Here is a 17329-nt window from a genome sequence, read left to right on the forward strand (position 1 = left end):
GTGCAGGGTATTTGTCTATCAATTTCGCACTGAGTTTGTTGTTTGCCCAATAAGGATGTTAATGAGGCTCAGGAGTTGTCTTTTAAAGGATAGTTGAGCATTTTAAGCATGGAATTTATTGGCAGAAAAAATTTATGTACAATCTGAAATTCTGCAAGCAATTAGGAAACTAAACAAGTTCAAAACATCCATTTTTACAATCTTAAATTACTAAATGGGAAGAAAGTAAAGAACTACCAAGATATAAATAAAATATCTGAATTAAATTAAATTTTTTTTTGCATCATGTGGATGAACGAGGTGCGTTTAGTTTGGCTCAAGTTCTGAAGCATCTAATTTTAATCTTGGTGATAGAAGAAAACAAAGACCTATGAATTCCAATATTTTTGAATTAATATTAAAAATTTGAATTAATAGGAGTTAATATTTTTGAAACTGTGAATTCACACACTAATCAGTGTTTGCTACATTGGCCAACGGACTATTGGCGTCTCAATACTACGGTGAGGGTGCTTTAGAAATGCATTTATTTATTGACTCTTGGAAGTATATCTGATGTATCAGATGATGTGTTAACTAGCTGGGACTAAAAATTCAAACTAATGTATCTCTGAAAATGATAGAGGAGATACTGGAATGTATATTAAATTACAAAAGGGAAAAAAAATCTGTTTAAAAGAACATTCAGGTTGCAAGATCAAACACTCAAAAGGTAGGAAATGCAAGAATTAAGGCTGCACAGGCCCTGAATTTGGCCCCCTTGTGTGTATGCATTCTGGTAATCCCTCTACAGGATACTTAGGGATACCTGTGAAATTAGGTGGTGATATTATCCTCATTTTACAGATGGGGAATTGATCACAGAAGTTAAAGCCAAACTTTTGAAGTGCCCACTAATTCTGGGTGCCCAGTTTGACGCTTAGAGCCTGATTTTTCAGAACATTTAGAATGTTCATAGCACATGATATTTTCAAAGCACAGCTCTGACTGGCTTAAACTGGAACACTGACTGCTTTGCACTTTTGTAAACCAGGCCCTAGGTGTCTCGAGTTTGGGGGCACCTAGAAAATGAGGCACACACAATTAGTGGCCACTTATGGAAAGTTTAGTTTGTGACTTGTTTGCCATCATCATCACTAGTTCCTAGGCTTCAGCAAAGCTTTTGACACGGTCTCCCACAGTATTCTTGCCAGCAAGTTAAAGAAGTATGGGCTGGATGAATGGACTCTAAGGTGGCTAGAAAGCTGGCTAGGTTGTCGGGCTCAACGGGTAGTGATCAATGGGTCCATGTCTAGTTGGCAGCTGGTATCAAGTGGAGTGCCCCAATGGTTGGTCCTGGGGCCAGTTTTGTTCAATATCTTCATTAACAATCTGGAGGATGGCGTGGATTGCACCCTCAGCAAGTTTGCCAATGACGCTAAACTGGGAGGAGAGGTAGATACGCTGGAGAGTAGGGATAGGATACAGAGGGCCCTAGACAAAACAGAGGATTGGGCCAAAAGAAATCTGATGAGGTTCAACAAGGACAAGTGCAGAGTCCTGCACTTAAGACGGAAGAATCCCATGCACCGCTACAGACTAGGGACCGAATGGCTTGGCAGCAGTTCTGCGGAAAAGGACCTAGGGGTTACAGTGGACGAGAAGCTGGATATGAGTCAACAGTGTGCCCTTGTTGCCAAAAAGGCCAATGGCATTTGGGGCTCTATAAGTAGGGGCATTGCTAGCAGATCGAGGGACGTGATCATTCCCCTCAATTCGACATTGGTGAGGCCTCATCTGGAGCCCTGTGTTCAGTTTTGGGCCCCACACGACAAGAAGGATGTGGAAAAAATTGGAAAGCATCCAGCGGAGGGCAACAAAAATGATTAGGGGACTGGACCACATGACCTATGGGGAGTGGCTGAGGGAACTGGGATTGTTTAGTCTGCGGAAGAGAAGAATGAGGGGGGATTTGATAGCTGCTTTCAAGTACCTGAAAGGGGGTTCCAAAGAGGATGGATCTAGACTATTCTCAGTGGTAGCAGATGACAGAACAAGGAGTAATGGTCTCGAGTTGCAGTGGGGGAGATTTAGGTTGGATATTAGGAAAAACTTTTTCACGAGGAGGGTGGTGAAGCACTGGAATGAGTTACCTAGGGAGGTGGTGGAATCTCCTTCCTTAGGGGTTTTTAAAGTCAGTCTTGAGAAAGCCCTGGCTGGGATGATTTAGTTGGGGATTGGTCCTGCTTTGAGCAGGGGGTTGGACTAGATGACCTCCTGAGGTCCCTTCCAACCCTGATATTCTATGATCATGTAGGTATTCTAGCAGAGGCGGGGATAGAAATTAGTTCTCTGGGGTGACATCCAACTTCCTTAACCATGAGACTGTCCTTTTCTCTTGCAGTCTCCTGCTTCATTCACTTCTGCACTTCACTTCATTCACTTCATACATTCCAACTTCTGCAACAAATGAAGTAGATGTCTAGGGAATACTTAGCCCTGCCTTGAGTGCAGGGGACTGGACTACATAACCTCTTGAAGTCCCTTCCAGTTCTATGATTCTGTGATGTATTACACTTAACCACCTCATACACTATAGAATAATTCTCTGAGCACTGAATAATGCAGGGGTCCTGTGGTGGGGAAAGAGTATGTGACCATGTAATTAAAGACTATATCATAAAGAATATATTTACAGTGGCTGAGTTAAAGTTGAGCAGGCAGTCACTACATATGTAATGTAGGAGGAATTAAATAAAATCCACTTAATTCATAATACAGTTCCGTAGGAACAGCTTAAATGGGAATTGTAGAAACTATTGAACTTATTGCAGCATGGCAAGCAGTGATATTTTGCTAGCCTAATGTTTAGGATCACAGTTGATCAGTGATCTTCAATCTCTATCTTAGCACATTTCTGTGTGGAGTGTGGTTTCGCAGAGCAGAGGACTGGGATTCTTGGACCTGTCCCTACAAGTTCCCATGAATAAGGCTGCGAGTATGTCATGGAGGTCACAGAAGGCATGGATTCCGTGACTTCTGCAGCGGCCGGTTCAACTGGCTCAGGGGCAGCTCAGTCAGTCGTACCGGCCGCTGCTGGGGCAGTCTCAAGCCACCATGTCTGTGTCCCAACCCCCCGCTCCCCCCTTGCCCCACAGCACCAATGGGGACCCGGGCTGGGTGCCACTGCCCACCCCCCCAGCACCAGTGGGGGTCCTGGGCCACACGCCCGCTCCCCAGCACCCAGGCTGCCCTCCTTCAGCACCCACGGTACTCTCAGGCAGCTCCCCCCAGCCCCCAGTTTTAGTCGGGGTATATAGTAAAAGTCATGGACACAGGCCATGGATTTTTGTTTACTTCCCGTGACCTGTCCACTTTTACTAAAAATACCCATGACTAAAACGTAGCCTTGCCCGTGAACAACTCACTTAATCTTTTTGTGCCTCAATTTGCTTATCTGTCAAATTGACAGCTCATTGTTAGCACCTTAATTGGTACGTTATAAGGCTTAATTGTTTAATGTGCTTTGAGAGCCACTGATATGCCCTGTTCAGAGTGTTGTTAATAGTTATTACTGCTAGGTAAAACTGGTTCTTTTCTGTATCACCTTTGCTCTGCCTTTTTTTAAAGTACTGTTGTTCTTTACTTCATTTGTTTATAATTCCAGTTATGTTGCCGTTCCTCAGCAAAGGGGTGTTAGGGAACTTCCTGTGTATTCATTTTGAAACCACAACGCAAGTCCATATTCAGGCTCTTTAGCTTTGAGGGAGTTAGTTTCTTATTGCTATGTAATGAGCACTGCGTGTGGCCAGAAGGGGGTAGTATAGGCTAAGAATAACTAAAGGAGCAAGCAGTTTGTCTGAGTGAGTCTGCAATCTTGCTGATAGGTACAAGTAATAAGAAAATAAATTTATAGTTAGTCCATGGAAACAGTAACCAAGAGATCAAATGTTCAGCATTAATCTTTTGCTTCCAGGTATTGTGGTTATTAGACATACTGTATTAGACATTTTTGGTATCAAAGGAGTTGTTGTATTGATTCTCAGTGTGCTTGTTAGTCATAGAAATTAATGATGATGCCTAATAAGACTCTCGTCTACTGCAGGGTGATTCCCTACAATATATTTGCTACTGTCTCAACCTAATTTTAAAGGGTGTATTCCAGTGTTTTTATAGTCTCTGCACTTGGCTCTCTCAGTGATTTCAGTTGCCTCTCTGACCTATCTCTGCCTTCAGAATAGCTAAAATAAAAAAAAACCCTGAATGCTGCAAAGGGCCCAATCCTGTGAAGTGCTGCAAGTCTATATGAAAGTGCTAAGAACCCTCAATGCACATTCAAATCCATGTGACTTGAGGGTGCTCAGTACCTCGCAGGGTCTCTCAATGAATTCTTAGGATTGCTACCTCCTAGATGCTCTCTCATTGTGATATTGCTAAGAAACAAGTTTGGAAAGCAAATGTCTCAGAAGAGTGTGTTCTATACAATGGCTGCAGCCTATTACAAATGGAATGGAATGAACTTAAAATGAAATTACGTTGTTCTGACAGCTGGCATCTCAGCTGTTTTTTATTATAGCTTTTAGAGCTTACTATAAGCAGTCCTCTAAAATGAAGGCAACTATTTAATGCACAGTCTCCTGAGCCTCCATAATGGGAGTCGGAAGTGCTGGGTAGTTTGTCCTCATGGTGGTTTTTATAAAACTATATTGCACATGGACTACGAAACCTCCAGTGTATCAGTCTGTGGCTGTAATTCTGTTGTGTGCTTAATTCCTGAACCGGCGGTGTCTTTTCTACAGGTAAATCTAAGACCAAGGAGAACCGCCAGTCAATCATCAACCCTGACTGGAACTTTGAGAAGATGGGGATAGGAGGTCTTGACAGAGAATTTTCAGACATCTTCCGTCGAGCGTTTGCCTCTCGAGTTTTTCCACCAGAGCTTGTGGAGCAGATGGGTGAGTACAAAACATCAGAAATACATCTGGGGTACCTGCATTCAGTTCTATTTCTGATTCAACAGATCAGATCAGAACGAATTGTGTGATAATGCTGTGACTCTGAAGTTATTTAAGCCTGGGAACCCTGGGGAGAAGGAAAATGTACTCTTTTTCCCACTGCTCCCAAATCTTGGTACTGCTTTTTTTATTGGACTGTGCACACTAAAAACAATTGGTATCTAATGCTGGAGACTATCTTGTCCTGTGTTTGTTTTTTTTCTGTTGGGATCTATGAAATCTTCTTTACCAATCTGTTAGTGGTCTTACTACAAAAACTACATTCTCTGACCCCTATTTGGCTCAATAAGTCCTGGTGCTGAAGAATGCCCATTTCGTCAAACCGTAGTTGCTGGTGATGCCATGACTAACTTTGGTTCCCTTTGTTATGTTGCCAGAATGTTTCTAAACCCTGGATCTGCAGCTGCCTGTTTTTGATACCTGTTCGTCAGCTATGCACTCTTTGTATACTTAAATATCATGAATTTTTCCTTAAAAGCAATGGGATTTTAAACACAGAAATCTCTTTGCTTCCTAAAGCAGTGTCCTGTACATCTGTCGCTACATGTATAGTTTTTTTTATTTCCAACACTGATGAGATTTATACAAAATATCAAATCTAATTTCACAATGAGAAGAATGATCTGTCTTGAATTGCTGTCATAGAAAACCTGACATGACCGCTTAGCTTTTACATGTAATCAAAAACTTATGTGATGTCAAATTGGGACATCCCTTTGTAGAAACGCGGTGAAAGCCGTTAACCATTACTTATTCTCACACAGTTACTGATGTGAAGATCATGTACCAGATTTAGCAAAACATTTGGGACGTCAACTCTTTTCAGTTTGAGCCAAAGTGCTGACCTGTCAACCAAATCAGAAGCCACTTTTTATGTCAATATAGGCCAGGTGAAGAGAGCAGTTAAATTCTTGTGCAGCTTAGCCAGAAACCGGAGGGTATGGACAGTACCCATTGTCAACCGTCCAGCTGCGAAACCTGATTGTTGTAGATGACAGTGTCTCCTAAGGAGTGGCTTCATCCTACCAAGCACATCATGAGCAAAGATCTTTCCAGGGACTGATGTCAGTGACATCAGCTTGTGGCTGCCACACTTGGTGTGAGATCCTTGGACAAACAGACTGCCGTCTTTCCATTCTGTGGGTACTCTGCCTAATGATCACACTTTTAAAAAGAGTTGATGGAGACCAATGCTCCCTGGTTATAAGGCATCTTTGAGCAGCTGGAGTGGAATACCATCAGGTCCAGCAGCATGTCCATTCTGTAAATTTTTGGATGGCCTTCCGTACTTTGAGTGAGAGAAGATCAGCATTTGTCCCTGGGTCATGTAGCTCTGATCAGCCATCAGCAAGGGTGTTTCAAAATTTGTTTTCCATCTGTCCAGGACTTCATCTGTTGATGAGCAATGAGAGCCATGTGGTTTCATGGGGATATTAGAAGACTGTTTATGGCTGCCAGCCAGGAGTGTGATAGCTCTATAGGCGAAATGCAGATTGTTGTGCTTTAGGCTGTCCTCTGCTTTGTTGGCCAGAGAGTTGGTGTAGATCTCATGGTCCTGTTTTGCAATGGCCCAGAAAATGCTGGTTAACCTTTGTTATTTGACGTCTCCCTGATTCTGTGCTTCTGCCTTTTTTGCTTAATTATCAAAGGCCTCTTCAGAAAGCCAAGGTTTCTTGTGTCATTGTCTGAAGCTGATTGTTTCAAGTGATGGTGTGTGATATAGCATTATGTATACCACTCCAGGTGATTGCCACATCATCCAAGAGGATACTAAGGTTAGGTATGTGATCTTTGATAGCCTATGTGTATTTCACAGCTTCAGCAGAGCCATTGGAAAGTTGCTGGACACTGTACTGTCTGGCTTTTGAGGAGTTGGGAGATGCAGTGAGAACTGAGTGACAGCTAGTCTGTGATCTGAGTTTACTGGTGCTTCTGTACTGCTGAAGACTCAGTGAGATTTTACTATGGAGCACTTTCTGATGATGTTGTGGTCAGTTCCTTTCATGGCATGTCCATTGCTTGAAATCCAGGTCCAGGAATGGTTACTGAGATGCCAAAAGCGCTTGGTACTACTAACATTTAGCTCTTCCATTTATGTAACTATGACCAGTGTTCTAGAGAGTGGAAAGCAAAGAAACCTAATCAGGTAAATATAACTCTCCTCTTTGCCTCCATTGTGATACAGACATGCATTTATGCAGCTGTTCAATGAATAAAGGTTAGGCTTTTAATGGAACAGAAAAAAATTATGGACTCTGGCATTCATCACCTTAAACTTTTACTTTTTGAAATGACTAGAGTGCATCATCTTCACACCAGAGATTCAAAGTCCCTTAACCCATAGCATTTGAAAGATGAATTCAGCTGAGTTTAACAGAAACTGCAGAGGTAAACTGGAAAGTTTCATCTTGGTTCCAGTACAACTCCACCCACATACCTCCCCCAGCTGGATATTGAATGATCGCACACCAGTGGAACACCAAGATAGGATTATATTACCAGAATATTCTCATTGGCTGAGAGTACCCTGAGAGCAAGACACTGTTACTTAGCAACTACATGGAGCAGCTAGCTTCACAAATGTAACCCTTTCATGGGCATCAGTACATTTGGAAGAGGTCAGAAACCTTGCTGCTATATCCAGAGACTGAAGTGCCTGTATGCATAATGTGTAGTGTTCAGATCTTTCCTTTTCTTCTTATATTAAGTGAATTTATATTAATAAAATGATAAGGCTCTGAAAGAGCAATAGTATTTTGGGAGGCAGTGCGTTAAAGGGATTGCCAGGTCTTAAATAAGTAAATAAATAAATATAGTTACTAACGCAAGTTTATCCACAGACTATTCAAAGAGGCATTTCACAGGTAAGTGGATGTTAAGACACCCAGCGGAACTCCCCTTCTCTCTATGATGAACCCTAGGGCTAAAAAGCTTATCTGAAATTTGAAAAAATGCTTTCTGACATTTTTTTCCTGCATTAGTCATAACTTGCTCTTCAACTATATTTCAGATCTCAAATGCCAGTGTGACATCTGTTCAGGTCTGCATATAATTTATTAGGAAAGAAAAGAAAACAATTGCTCACTGTCTGGAGCTGCAAAACTTACCCTTTCCTGTTTTCTGCAAAGTACTCACAGATTATGCCTTATATGCAAAATGCAATAAATATGCCATTTGCAGCCCTGTAACTATATAGATGCTATCTAGACCCTTTGCAGCATAAAATAAAATATAAATTCCTTGTAACTGTGTGAGATTCCCATAACAATCAAAGAATGTTCTGGAAGTGAAGCATATAAGTCAATATTAGTTAGTTAAATCTACAGAGCACACAGGCACTGCACTGACTTCAGAACTGCCTGGTGAATGTGATATGAAATCTTAACAGACAAACATTTGCCATAGATTGATTGGAATTAAGAACACCAGTGCTGAAATAGTTCTTTGGTTACTACCTAACAGTCTGAGTTAAACAAGCACACATGATCACTTCCCAAAACAAAATGCAATACGTATCTGGATAGACCAAGGGATATGGAATTTATTGGGGTAAATGGGGAACTTTTCAGTGCAAATGCACAGTGGAGGAAGTAATCTAATTCAGAATATATTGGGCGGTAGGACAATTTCAGATAGGCAAAGTTCTACATTAGCCTGTAGCTTCATTATTTGTATTGTGGTACCGCCTGGGAGCCTCAGTCATGAACCAGGACACCATTGTGCGAAATGCTATGTGTTCGTATTAGATTTTTATATAACATTCATTATATTTGCAGAGATGTGTAGAGCAGGGTAAATTAGCCATCCAAAGGCTACAACAATTCTGTGCTGAAGTGTTTATTTCCTGCAATTTACAAATGATCCAGAAACAGAATGCCTGTAAAACTGTTTAAAATTATTCTACCATAAATAAGTCGCTATGCTAGGAAAAAAGAAGAATGCCTCTAAAAATGCTGTAATTCAAACAGGAATTATTTCAGGACAGTTCTACAGCCTGTGTTATGCAGGAGTTAGATGATTGTAATGGTTCCTTCTGGCCTTGGAATCTGTGAATGAATCTCCAGGCAAGAGCCCGACAAAGAAATGCTTGTCTAGTTCAGCCTCCTGCTGGTTTTCTGAGCTTCTCCAGGGAGCCTTTCATTGCTGCAAGCAGAGCCCAAACAGCCTACAGGTAAACAAAAGCCCAACAAGAGTCCTTAAGACCTGGACCTGATTGCTCTTTGTTCCGATGGCTTGCGTGTGGTTACTCTGCCACAGTATGATATGGATTTTGAGAAAGGCACTCTGTGTCCAAACTCCTATCTTATTTACTGCCCTTCGTGTTTCTCCTTTCCTGCACCATCTGCGCATGTTCACATCTTATTTTTAATTAAAATAATCAGTGGGCAAAACTATGTTTGTGTATGTGCACAAGTAGTTTCCATTGAAGACACTGTGAGCTTTCTGAGTGCAGTTTAAGCCCGTGTTTGTGAAACCAAGACCATAGTTACTGAAAGGACTCACGGCCATCTTAAGAAGAATGGAAACACTGGAAGGAGTAAGAGAATCCATAGGGTTATCAGGGAACTCTCTGGAATCATTAGAGTTTGTGGCAAAAACTTAAACATTCTAGTTCAATCAAAGTAGTGGCCAGAGACGAAGGACCTTCAACAGTAGCTTAGATACAAACTTTGACAACAGCAAAGCTGATAATGAGATCAGAGAAGAACACTAGGAGGAAAACAAACTGAGAAACAAGTGCTTGGTCCTTATATCGGCTCTAGAAGGGGATGCTGAAAATGAAATTAGAGTGAAAAACCATAGAATGTGCACAATTGGATAGATAGAAGTGTGACTTTGGTCTCCTCTTCTCCATTTCCTACCCCACTCGCCAATAAAATGCTGTCCTATTGATATGAAGTGCTGTGGGAAGTTGGTTTTGAAGATAGCCTGGATTGATTTGAAAGGTTGACTTTTAAATCTAAGCTATCTGGAGCAATCATGATAGGCTTTGCACGCACTGGATACCTAACACTCCCTGTGTATGTCTGTGTGCAGGGGATCACTTAGTATCTTCTGTAGTGAGATTGAAGACCTGAAACTACCTCATAACCTTCACTGATAACTAGGGTCATGTAGCAGTAAAGATGACTTAGTCTTTTGTGTGTATCATTGGTAAATAGTTCAGAAGCATTAATGGTTATGTAAATGACTGATGCAACTTCTCATATTGTAACGTGTTATTTTATTCATCTTTTAGTTGTGAGCCTCCATTCAGCAATCTGATGGCTTTCCCATGATCTTTGAGAGTAGAGCTTTCCTATAATCATTTTGGGCATAAGCTTTCGTGGACTAAAACCCACTTCATCAGCTGCATGGGGTGGAAAATACAGTAGGAAGATATATATAACATGTGATACAGCAGGGCTAGAAGGCATCAGGAGAGTAGTATAGGAGAGATGTGTAAGTCCCAGGATGAGGAGAAGCCTTATTCCCTGTAGAGGGAAGAAAGGTTTCTATAGATTAATTAAAAGCACCTGAAGCCAATTAGAGCACCTGAAGCGAGTCAACTGATTAAAAACCCCCTGCTTCAATTAGCTAGGGGAAGGAGTTGGAGCAGTTTGAAGGAGTTGAGGTAGAGGAGAGTTTGGAGAAGTGCCGTGGCTGGCTAAAAGACCAAGACCCTAAGTAAAGAGACACCCGGCTTGTGCAGAGAGAGAGGGCAGGAAGCCCCACAAGCTGAAGAGCAGGAGAGGTAAGTAGCCCAGAGGAAGGAAGCACTAGTTCAAGTGGTTTACCACTGTCCCTAGGACTCCTGGGCTGGGAACTGGAGTAGAGGGCGGGCCCGGGTCCCGCCCTCTCCACTACCCTTCTCTGGGTTACTAGTGGGACAGTAGATATCCTAGTTCAGGGGTAGGAAACTGCGCCCTGAACGCCCCCCAAGAAGAGGAAGCGCGGAACCCATGATAATCATACCGGCAATTTGCAACACGTGGTGTGAGCAGTGGGATCTCTGCGCTGAGGACTTAAACCATGGTTAACCAAAACCATCCTGTCCCCAAGATGGACGATGTGGTCAAGGCTCTAATACAAGCCACTGCGGCCCAGCAGGAAGCTACCCGAATCCAAGCAGCTGCCCAACAGGAAGCGACTCGGGTGCAGCAGGAGACTAATCAACTGTTGATGAATCAGGCTGCTGAGGACTGAGCGCTGCTACAAGAGCTGGCAAACCAGATGAAGGCCCTTATGGAGCGGAACCACAATTGTGACGGAACCCGGACTATACAGGCCAGCCACTGCCTACAGAAAATGACACGGGAGGATGATGTAGAGGCATTTGAGATAACAGCCCTGCGGGAGGCCTGTCCCCGAGATCAGTGGTCTGGTATCCTCGCCCCGTTCCTGTGTGGAGAGGCCCAGAAGGTCGTTTAGGATATGGCTGCAGAGACTGCGGAGGATTACCCCCAGCTGAAGGCAGAGATCCTGGCCAGATCCGGAGTAACCACGGCGTTGAGAGCCCAGAGGTTTCATGAATGGCAGTATACAGAGGGCAAGACACCCCGATCACAACTGTTTAACCTGATCTACCTGACCCGGAAATGGCTGCCCCCTGAGGCCTTCAGCTCTGAAAAAATGATGGAGCTCCTGGTACTGAACCGGTATATGAGGGGGCTACCACCAGGCCTTCGGGCTTGGGTTGGCCAGAATGACCCCTCTACCTATGATGAGTTGGTCTCCCTTGTGCAAAGACAGCTGGCAGCCAGTGAACTGTTCCAGACCCCAGGGAGTGAGACACAGCAAACCAAGAAGACCGCCTCAAACCCAAGGCCCCGGATTGTCGAGAACTACAGAAGAACCATAACTGGGAGGAAAGACACTGAGGAATGGCCCCAGGCCAAGAAGGGACCTGGGGGATTGGGAAGAGAGGGCGGGGGGGGGGGGGCGACCAAATAGCCCCAGGCAGAGGGCGGCAACCAGGATAAGGGGTTGGTGTTACGAGTGTGGGGAATTGGGGCATATAGCAGCCCAGTGCCCCAATAGGGAAGAGCCTGTGCAGTGCAATCTGAGGGATCCTGGGGAACAACGTGGCCTAATCGGCCTGGTAGGGGTCGCAATGACCTCACAGGGGTATACAAGGTCAGTAAAGATAAATGGTATTGCGACCAAAGCATTAGTAGATTCCAGGAGTGCTGTCACACTGGTTTTGGGGAAGTTGGTGGGGCAAGACCAACTAACCTGGGCCAAAACCACGGAGGTAACGTGCTTTCATGGCACCATAAATTTCTACCCTACAATCCCAGTACGGATTGAGATCCAGGGAAACACTACCAGGGTAACTGAGTGGTTCCTAGGCTCCCCTACCCTGTCTTAATTGGTAGGGACTTCCCCGGGTTTGTGAACTTACTCCCCCCAGTAGAGCCAGGGTAGCAACCCCCGGGCTGAGAGAGAGGCACCTACAGATAGCCTCACTCCAATTTTTGCTGAATTTGCCCCAGAGCTATTTTCATCCCCCGGGAAACCCCGAAAGTCTAGGCGGGAAAAGAGGGCAGATAAAAGGCTAGGGACCAGGATTCTAGCACAGAACCAGCAAGCCTCCCTTGTTGGTAAGCGAACCTGTTCAGGAGGCCAGGAGATAATTCAGGCCTGTGAGGACTCAGAGGCGGTTCCTAGCCCGAGTAGGGGCAACCCAAAGGGCGGAGAAAAAATAGGTCCCATGGAGTTAGGTCAAGTAGTACCGCATGTGAGAATTTCGGGCAGGACCAAGCCAATGACCCGGTATATGTGAATGTGAGGGAGGAGGTAGTGAAAGTAAATGGTGTACCCGTGGAAGGAAAGACCCAAGGCCGTATTATGTGATCAAACGTGATCTGTTGTACCGAATAGTGCAAATTCGAGGGGAAGAAGTAGAGCAGCTCTTAGTCCCACGGAAACACACAAGGGCAGTACTAGTTAGCTCATAGTCATTTATTTGTGGGTCATCTAGGAGTAGACAAGACACTTGAGTTCTAAGAAGATTTTATTGGCCAGGAATATGCGCGAAGGTCCAACGCTATTGTACCTCCTGCCCGGAATGCCAGTTGCATAGCCCCTGACCTCACTTGCGGGCCCCATTAGTACCTTTGCCTTTTATTGAAGTGCCTTTCAAAAGAATAGCCATGGACCTAGTGGGCCCGCTGGAAAGATCAGCACGGAGCCACCAAAACGTATTAGCAAAAAGAAAAGGAGTACTAGTGGCACCTTAGAGACTAGTCATCCTTGACTATGCCACATGGTATCCAGAAGCCATTCCTTTAAGGAACCCCACATCCAAGGCGATAGCAAAAGAACTACTTCAGTTTTTGCCAGAGTGGGCATCCCTAAGGAGATCCTGACTGACCAAGGAACCCCTTTCATTTTGAAATTAATGAAGGACTTATGTACCCTGCTCCGCATCCATGCCATACGAACCTCAGTCTACCATCCACAAACAGATGGACTGGTCGAGTGGTTTAACCACACCCTTAAAGGTATGATCCGGAAGGTGGTAGCACAGGACAGAAAAGACTGGGATACCCTTCTACCATACCTAATGTTTGCAATACAGGAAGTCCCCCAGGCATCCACCGGTTTCTCTCCCTTTTGAGCTGCTATATGGATGCCACCCATGCGGAATATTAGATATCACCAACGGGGACTGGGAAGAACAACCCAACCCAGGAAAGAATGTCATTGAACACATGACACAGATGAGAGAGCGAATAGCTCGAGTAACCCCTGTAGTATGAGAACATTTGGAAAAAGCACAAGAGACCCAGCGGACATATTATAACTTCTGGGCGAAAGTATGGAAGTTTCAGCCGGGAGAACGGGTGATGGTGCTGGTGCCGACAGCAGAAAGCAAACTCCTGGCCAGCTGGCATGGGCCATATGAGATAGTGGAAGCCACTGGGGAAGTGGACTATAAGGTCAGACAACCAGACCGCCGAAGACCAGAGCAGATCTACCAAGTAAACTTACTGAAGCTCTGGCGTGACTGAGATATGTGCCTGGTCGTTCAGAGAGCTCAACCTCAGACGGACGACCCACAGGAGCAGGTGAGGATATCCCCCGAGTTAGTCCCAGAACAACAAACAGAGGTCATTGATATGATCCAACGGAACCAAGATGTGTTCTGTACAAAGCCGGGCCATACGGCACTGGTCCAACATCATATCGTCACCAGGCCCGGAATAAGGGTGACGATAAGATCGTACCGGATACCGGAAGCTAAAAGAGAGGAGATGAAGAAGATGTTGGACCTTGGGGTTATTGAAGAATCCCACAACCCAGTGGTCCAGCCCTATTGTCCTAGTACCCAAGCCTGACGGCACTCTGAGGTTTTGCAACTAATTCCGGAAGTTGAATGAAGTATCCCAATTCGATGCCTATCCGATACCATGTGTCGACAAGCTAGTTGATCAGTTAGGCAAGGCCCGATACCTACCACTCTGGACCTGACCAAAAGATATTGGTAAATTCCCCTGGCCAAGAACGCCAAGGAGAAGACTGCTTTCTCTACACCTGATGGCCTGTTCCAATACACTGTCCTCTCTTTCGGATTCCATGGGGCCCCTGCAACATTCCCACGACTTATGAATAAATTGCTGCAACCCCATGCCAAGTATGCCCCCGCCTATTTCGACGATATAGTCATCCATAGCCCTGGCTGGGAAACACACCTAGGGAAAGTAGAAGCGGTACTAGACGCCCTGCGGAAGGCTGGCCTCGCTGCCAACCTTCTCAAGTGCATGATAGGACTAGCTGAGACCAGATACCTCGGGTATGTAGTAGGGAGAGGCTTGGTAAAACCCCAATGGAACAAAGTGGAGGCAATGCAAGATTGGCCTCGGCCAGTCCATAAAAAGCAGGTCAGAGCATTTCTCGGGTGAGTAGGGTACTATTGGAGATTCATCCCTCATTTTGCCACAAGAGCAGGGCCATTGACAGACCTGATAAAGGCTTGGGGCCCCGAGATAGTAAAATGATCTGATGCAGCAGAAGGAGCATTTGCAGATTTAAGGACAGCCCTTTGCTGCCATCCAGTAGTCATAGCCCCAGACTTCAAGAAAGAACTTGTCCTACAAACAGATGTCTCAGAAGTAGGGCTAGGAGCCGTAAGTAGGGCTAGGAGCCGTCCTTTCGCAAATGGTAGGGGAGGAGGAACACCCGATCCTGTATCTCAGCCAGAAGCCCTTCCCCAGGGAACAAAAGTACTCCATTGTTGAAAAGGAATGTCAGACAATAAAATGGACCATGGAAACTCTCCGCTACTTACCTACTGGGGCGGCGATTTAACCTGGTGACAGACCATGCCCCGCTCCAGTGGATGCACAGAAACAAGAAGAAGAATGCAAGAGTGACTAGATGGTTCCTATCTCTGCAATCCTTTCATTTCCGAGTAAAGCATAGGGCCAGAAGCCAAGACAGCATCGCAGATGGCTTGTCATGAAAGCCTCTTGTCCCAAGTAACCCAACCCTATGTTGTTGAGCAGGGGGGCAAGATATGTGATACAGCATGGCCAGAAGGCATCAGGAGAGTGATATAGGAGAGATAGGTAAGTCCCAGGATGAGGAGAAGCCTTATTCCCTGTAGAGGGAAGAAAGGTTTTAATAGATTAATTAAAAGCACCTGAAGCCAATTAGAGCACCTGAAGCTAGCCACCTGATAAAAACCCCCTGCTTCCATCAGCCAGGGGAAGGAGTTGGAGCAGAGAGCAGTTTGAAGGAGTGGGGCTAGAAGGGGCTAGAAGACCAAGACCCTAGGTAAAGAGACACCCGGCTTGTGCAGAGAGAGAGGGCAGGAAGCCCCACAAGCTGAAGAGCAGGAGAGGTAAGTAGCCCAGGGGAAGGAAGCAGTAGTTCAAGTGGTTTACCACTATCCCTAGGGCCCCTGGGCTGGGACCTGGAGTAGAAGGCGGGCCTGGGTCCCTCCCTCTCCACTACCCTTCTCTGGGTTGCTAGTGGGACAGTAGATACCCTAGTTCAGGGGTAGGAAACTGCGCCCTGAATCCCCCCTCCCCTCAAGAAGAGGAAGCGCGGGACCCATCATAATCGTACCGGCAATTTGCCACAAACAGTACATGAAAAGGTGGGAGTTATATCTTCCTACTGTATTTTCCACTCCATGCATCTGATGAAGTGGGTTTTAGCCCACAAAAGTTTATGCCCAAATAAATTTGTTAGTCTCTAAGGTGCCACAAGTCCTCCTCGTTGTTTTTGCTGATACAGACTAACGCGGCTGCCCCTCTGAAACCTGTAATCATTGATACTGAATCAGTCTTGTCTACAGCTCCATTTTAAGTGGCACCAGAGCAGCATTGTGAGAGATTGAGACCTTCCTTTTCTGAAGGTAATGTGGCTAGTGGTTAGAGCAGTGAATTGGAAGTCCGGAATCCATGGCTCTGTTCTAGCTCTGTTACTAGCTTTAATATTAACAAACATATTGCTGTAAATTTGCTTTACGTTTTATGGAGCATAGATAAGACATGTTTCTTACACCAAAAAACTTAAAAAAATTTACTTAAAAAAAATCTAAAAAAACCCAACATTCTTCTGGCTGGATTGCAAGTTACTTGGTCTTGCACTTAGCTGTAGATTTCGGATTTCATGAGACCGTGGTAAGTAACTTATCCTCTAATTCTCAGTCATCTCTTTCTTAGACGGCCTTAAAACATGTATTAAAGTGACAGCCAAGATTTATTTACTTGGGAGGTAAACATTAACCAAAGCAAAGCTAAGCTGATGATATGATCACCTCAGTAGAAGTCCTGTGTTGTTAGATGCGTGTGCCACATCCCTGGGTGAGCTAAGAAAGGGCTAAACCACTTCACTAGGTAGAAGAGAGGAAGGTAGCGCTGAAGTTGTCTGCACTATCAGATCTGGACGGAAGAGCTGATAGCAATTCCTTGCTAAGATGCTGGGAGTGGAACAGACAGCTTTGCTTCTTAAGTGGGGAAAGCTGTAAAAGGAAATAAAGGCTTCCAGAAGAGAGGGGAGAGAAGGACTTCTGAGAAGAGAAGAGGAACTGCTCTTTAGTGTCCTTTAGGGGGCGACTCCTGACTTCAGCCCCAGTTAGGTGGGGGAAAAGGAGCATATACCCACTTCTTTTGAACTGAGGAGGGTTCTTGTGCTGTCAGAAGCTGTAATGATTGAAGGACTGTTCCTTTTCCCCCAAAGGGACACTTGGCTGATTTGTGTGGCCAGCCAGTGGCCCTGTTACATCGATGATGTCCTGAGCACCTGGTGGCTCCTTGATATCAGTATTTGTTTTGTAATACATTTGTGTTCATCTTTTTAAAAAGTGTGCATCCTATTTATAGACACTGCGGTTTAGACTA

At 44.8% G+C, this 17329-nt stretch overlaps 1 protein-coding gene across 3 annotated transcripts in view; it reads left to right on the top strand.

Annotated features, from left to right (window-relative positions):
* Nucleotides 1-17329, top strand: part of NSF (N-ethylmaleimide sensitive factor, vesicle fusing ATPase) — a 187089-nt gene that overhangs the window by 67754 nt on the left and 102006 nt on the right. For all 3 annotated transcript variants that reach the window (XM_073325854.1, XM_073325855.1, XM_073325853.1), the window contains exon 8: nt 4779-4934. In XM_073325854.1, the coding sequence (XP_073181955.1) occupies nt 4779-4934 (156 nt within the window). The remainder of the gene's footprint in view (nt 1-4778; nt 4935-17329) is intronic.

This window comes from Lepidochelys kempii, chromosome 27 (assembly GCF_965140265.1).
Source record: "Lepidochelys kempii isolate rLepKem1 chromosome 27, rLepKem1.hap2, whole genome shotgun sequence".
NCBI lineage: Eukaryota > Metazoa > Chordata > Testudines > Cheloniidae > Lepidochelys > Lepidochelys kempii.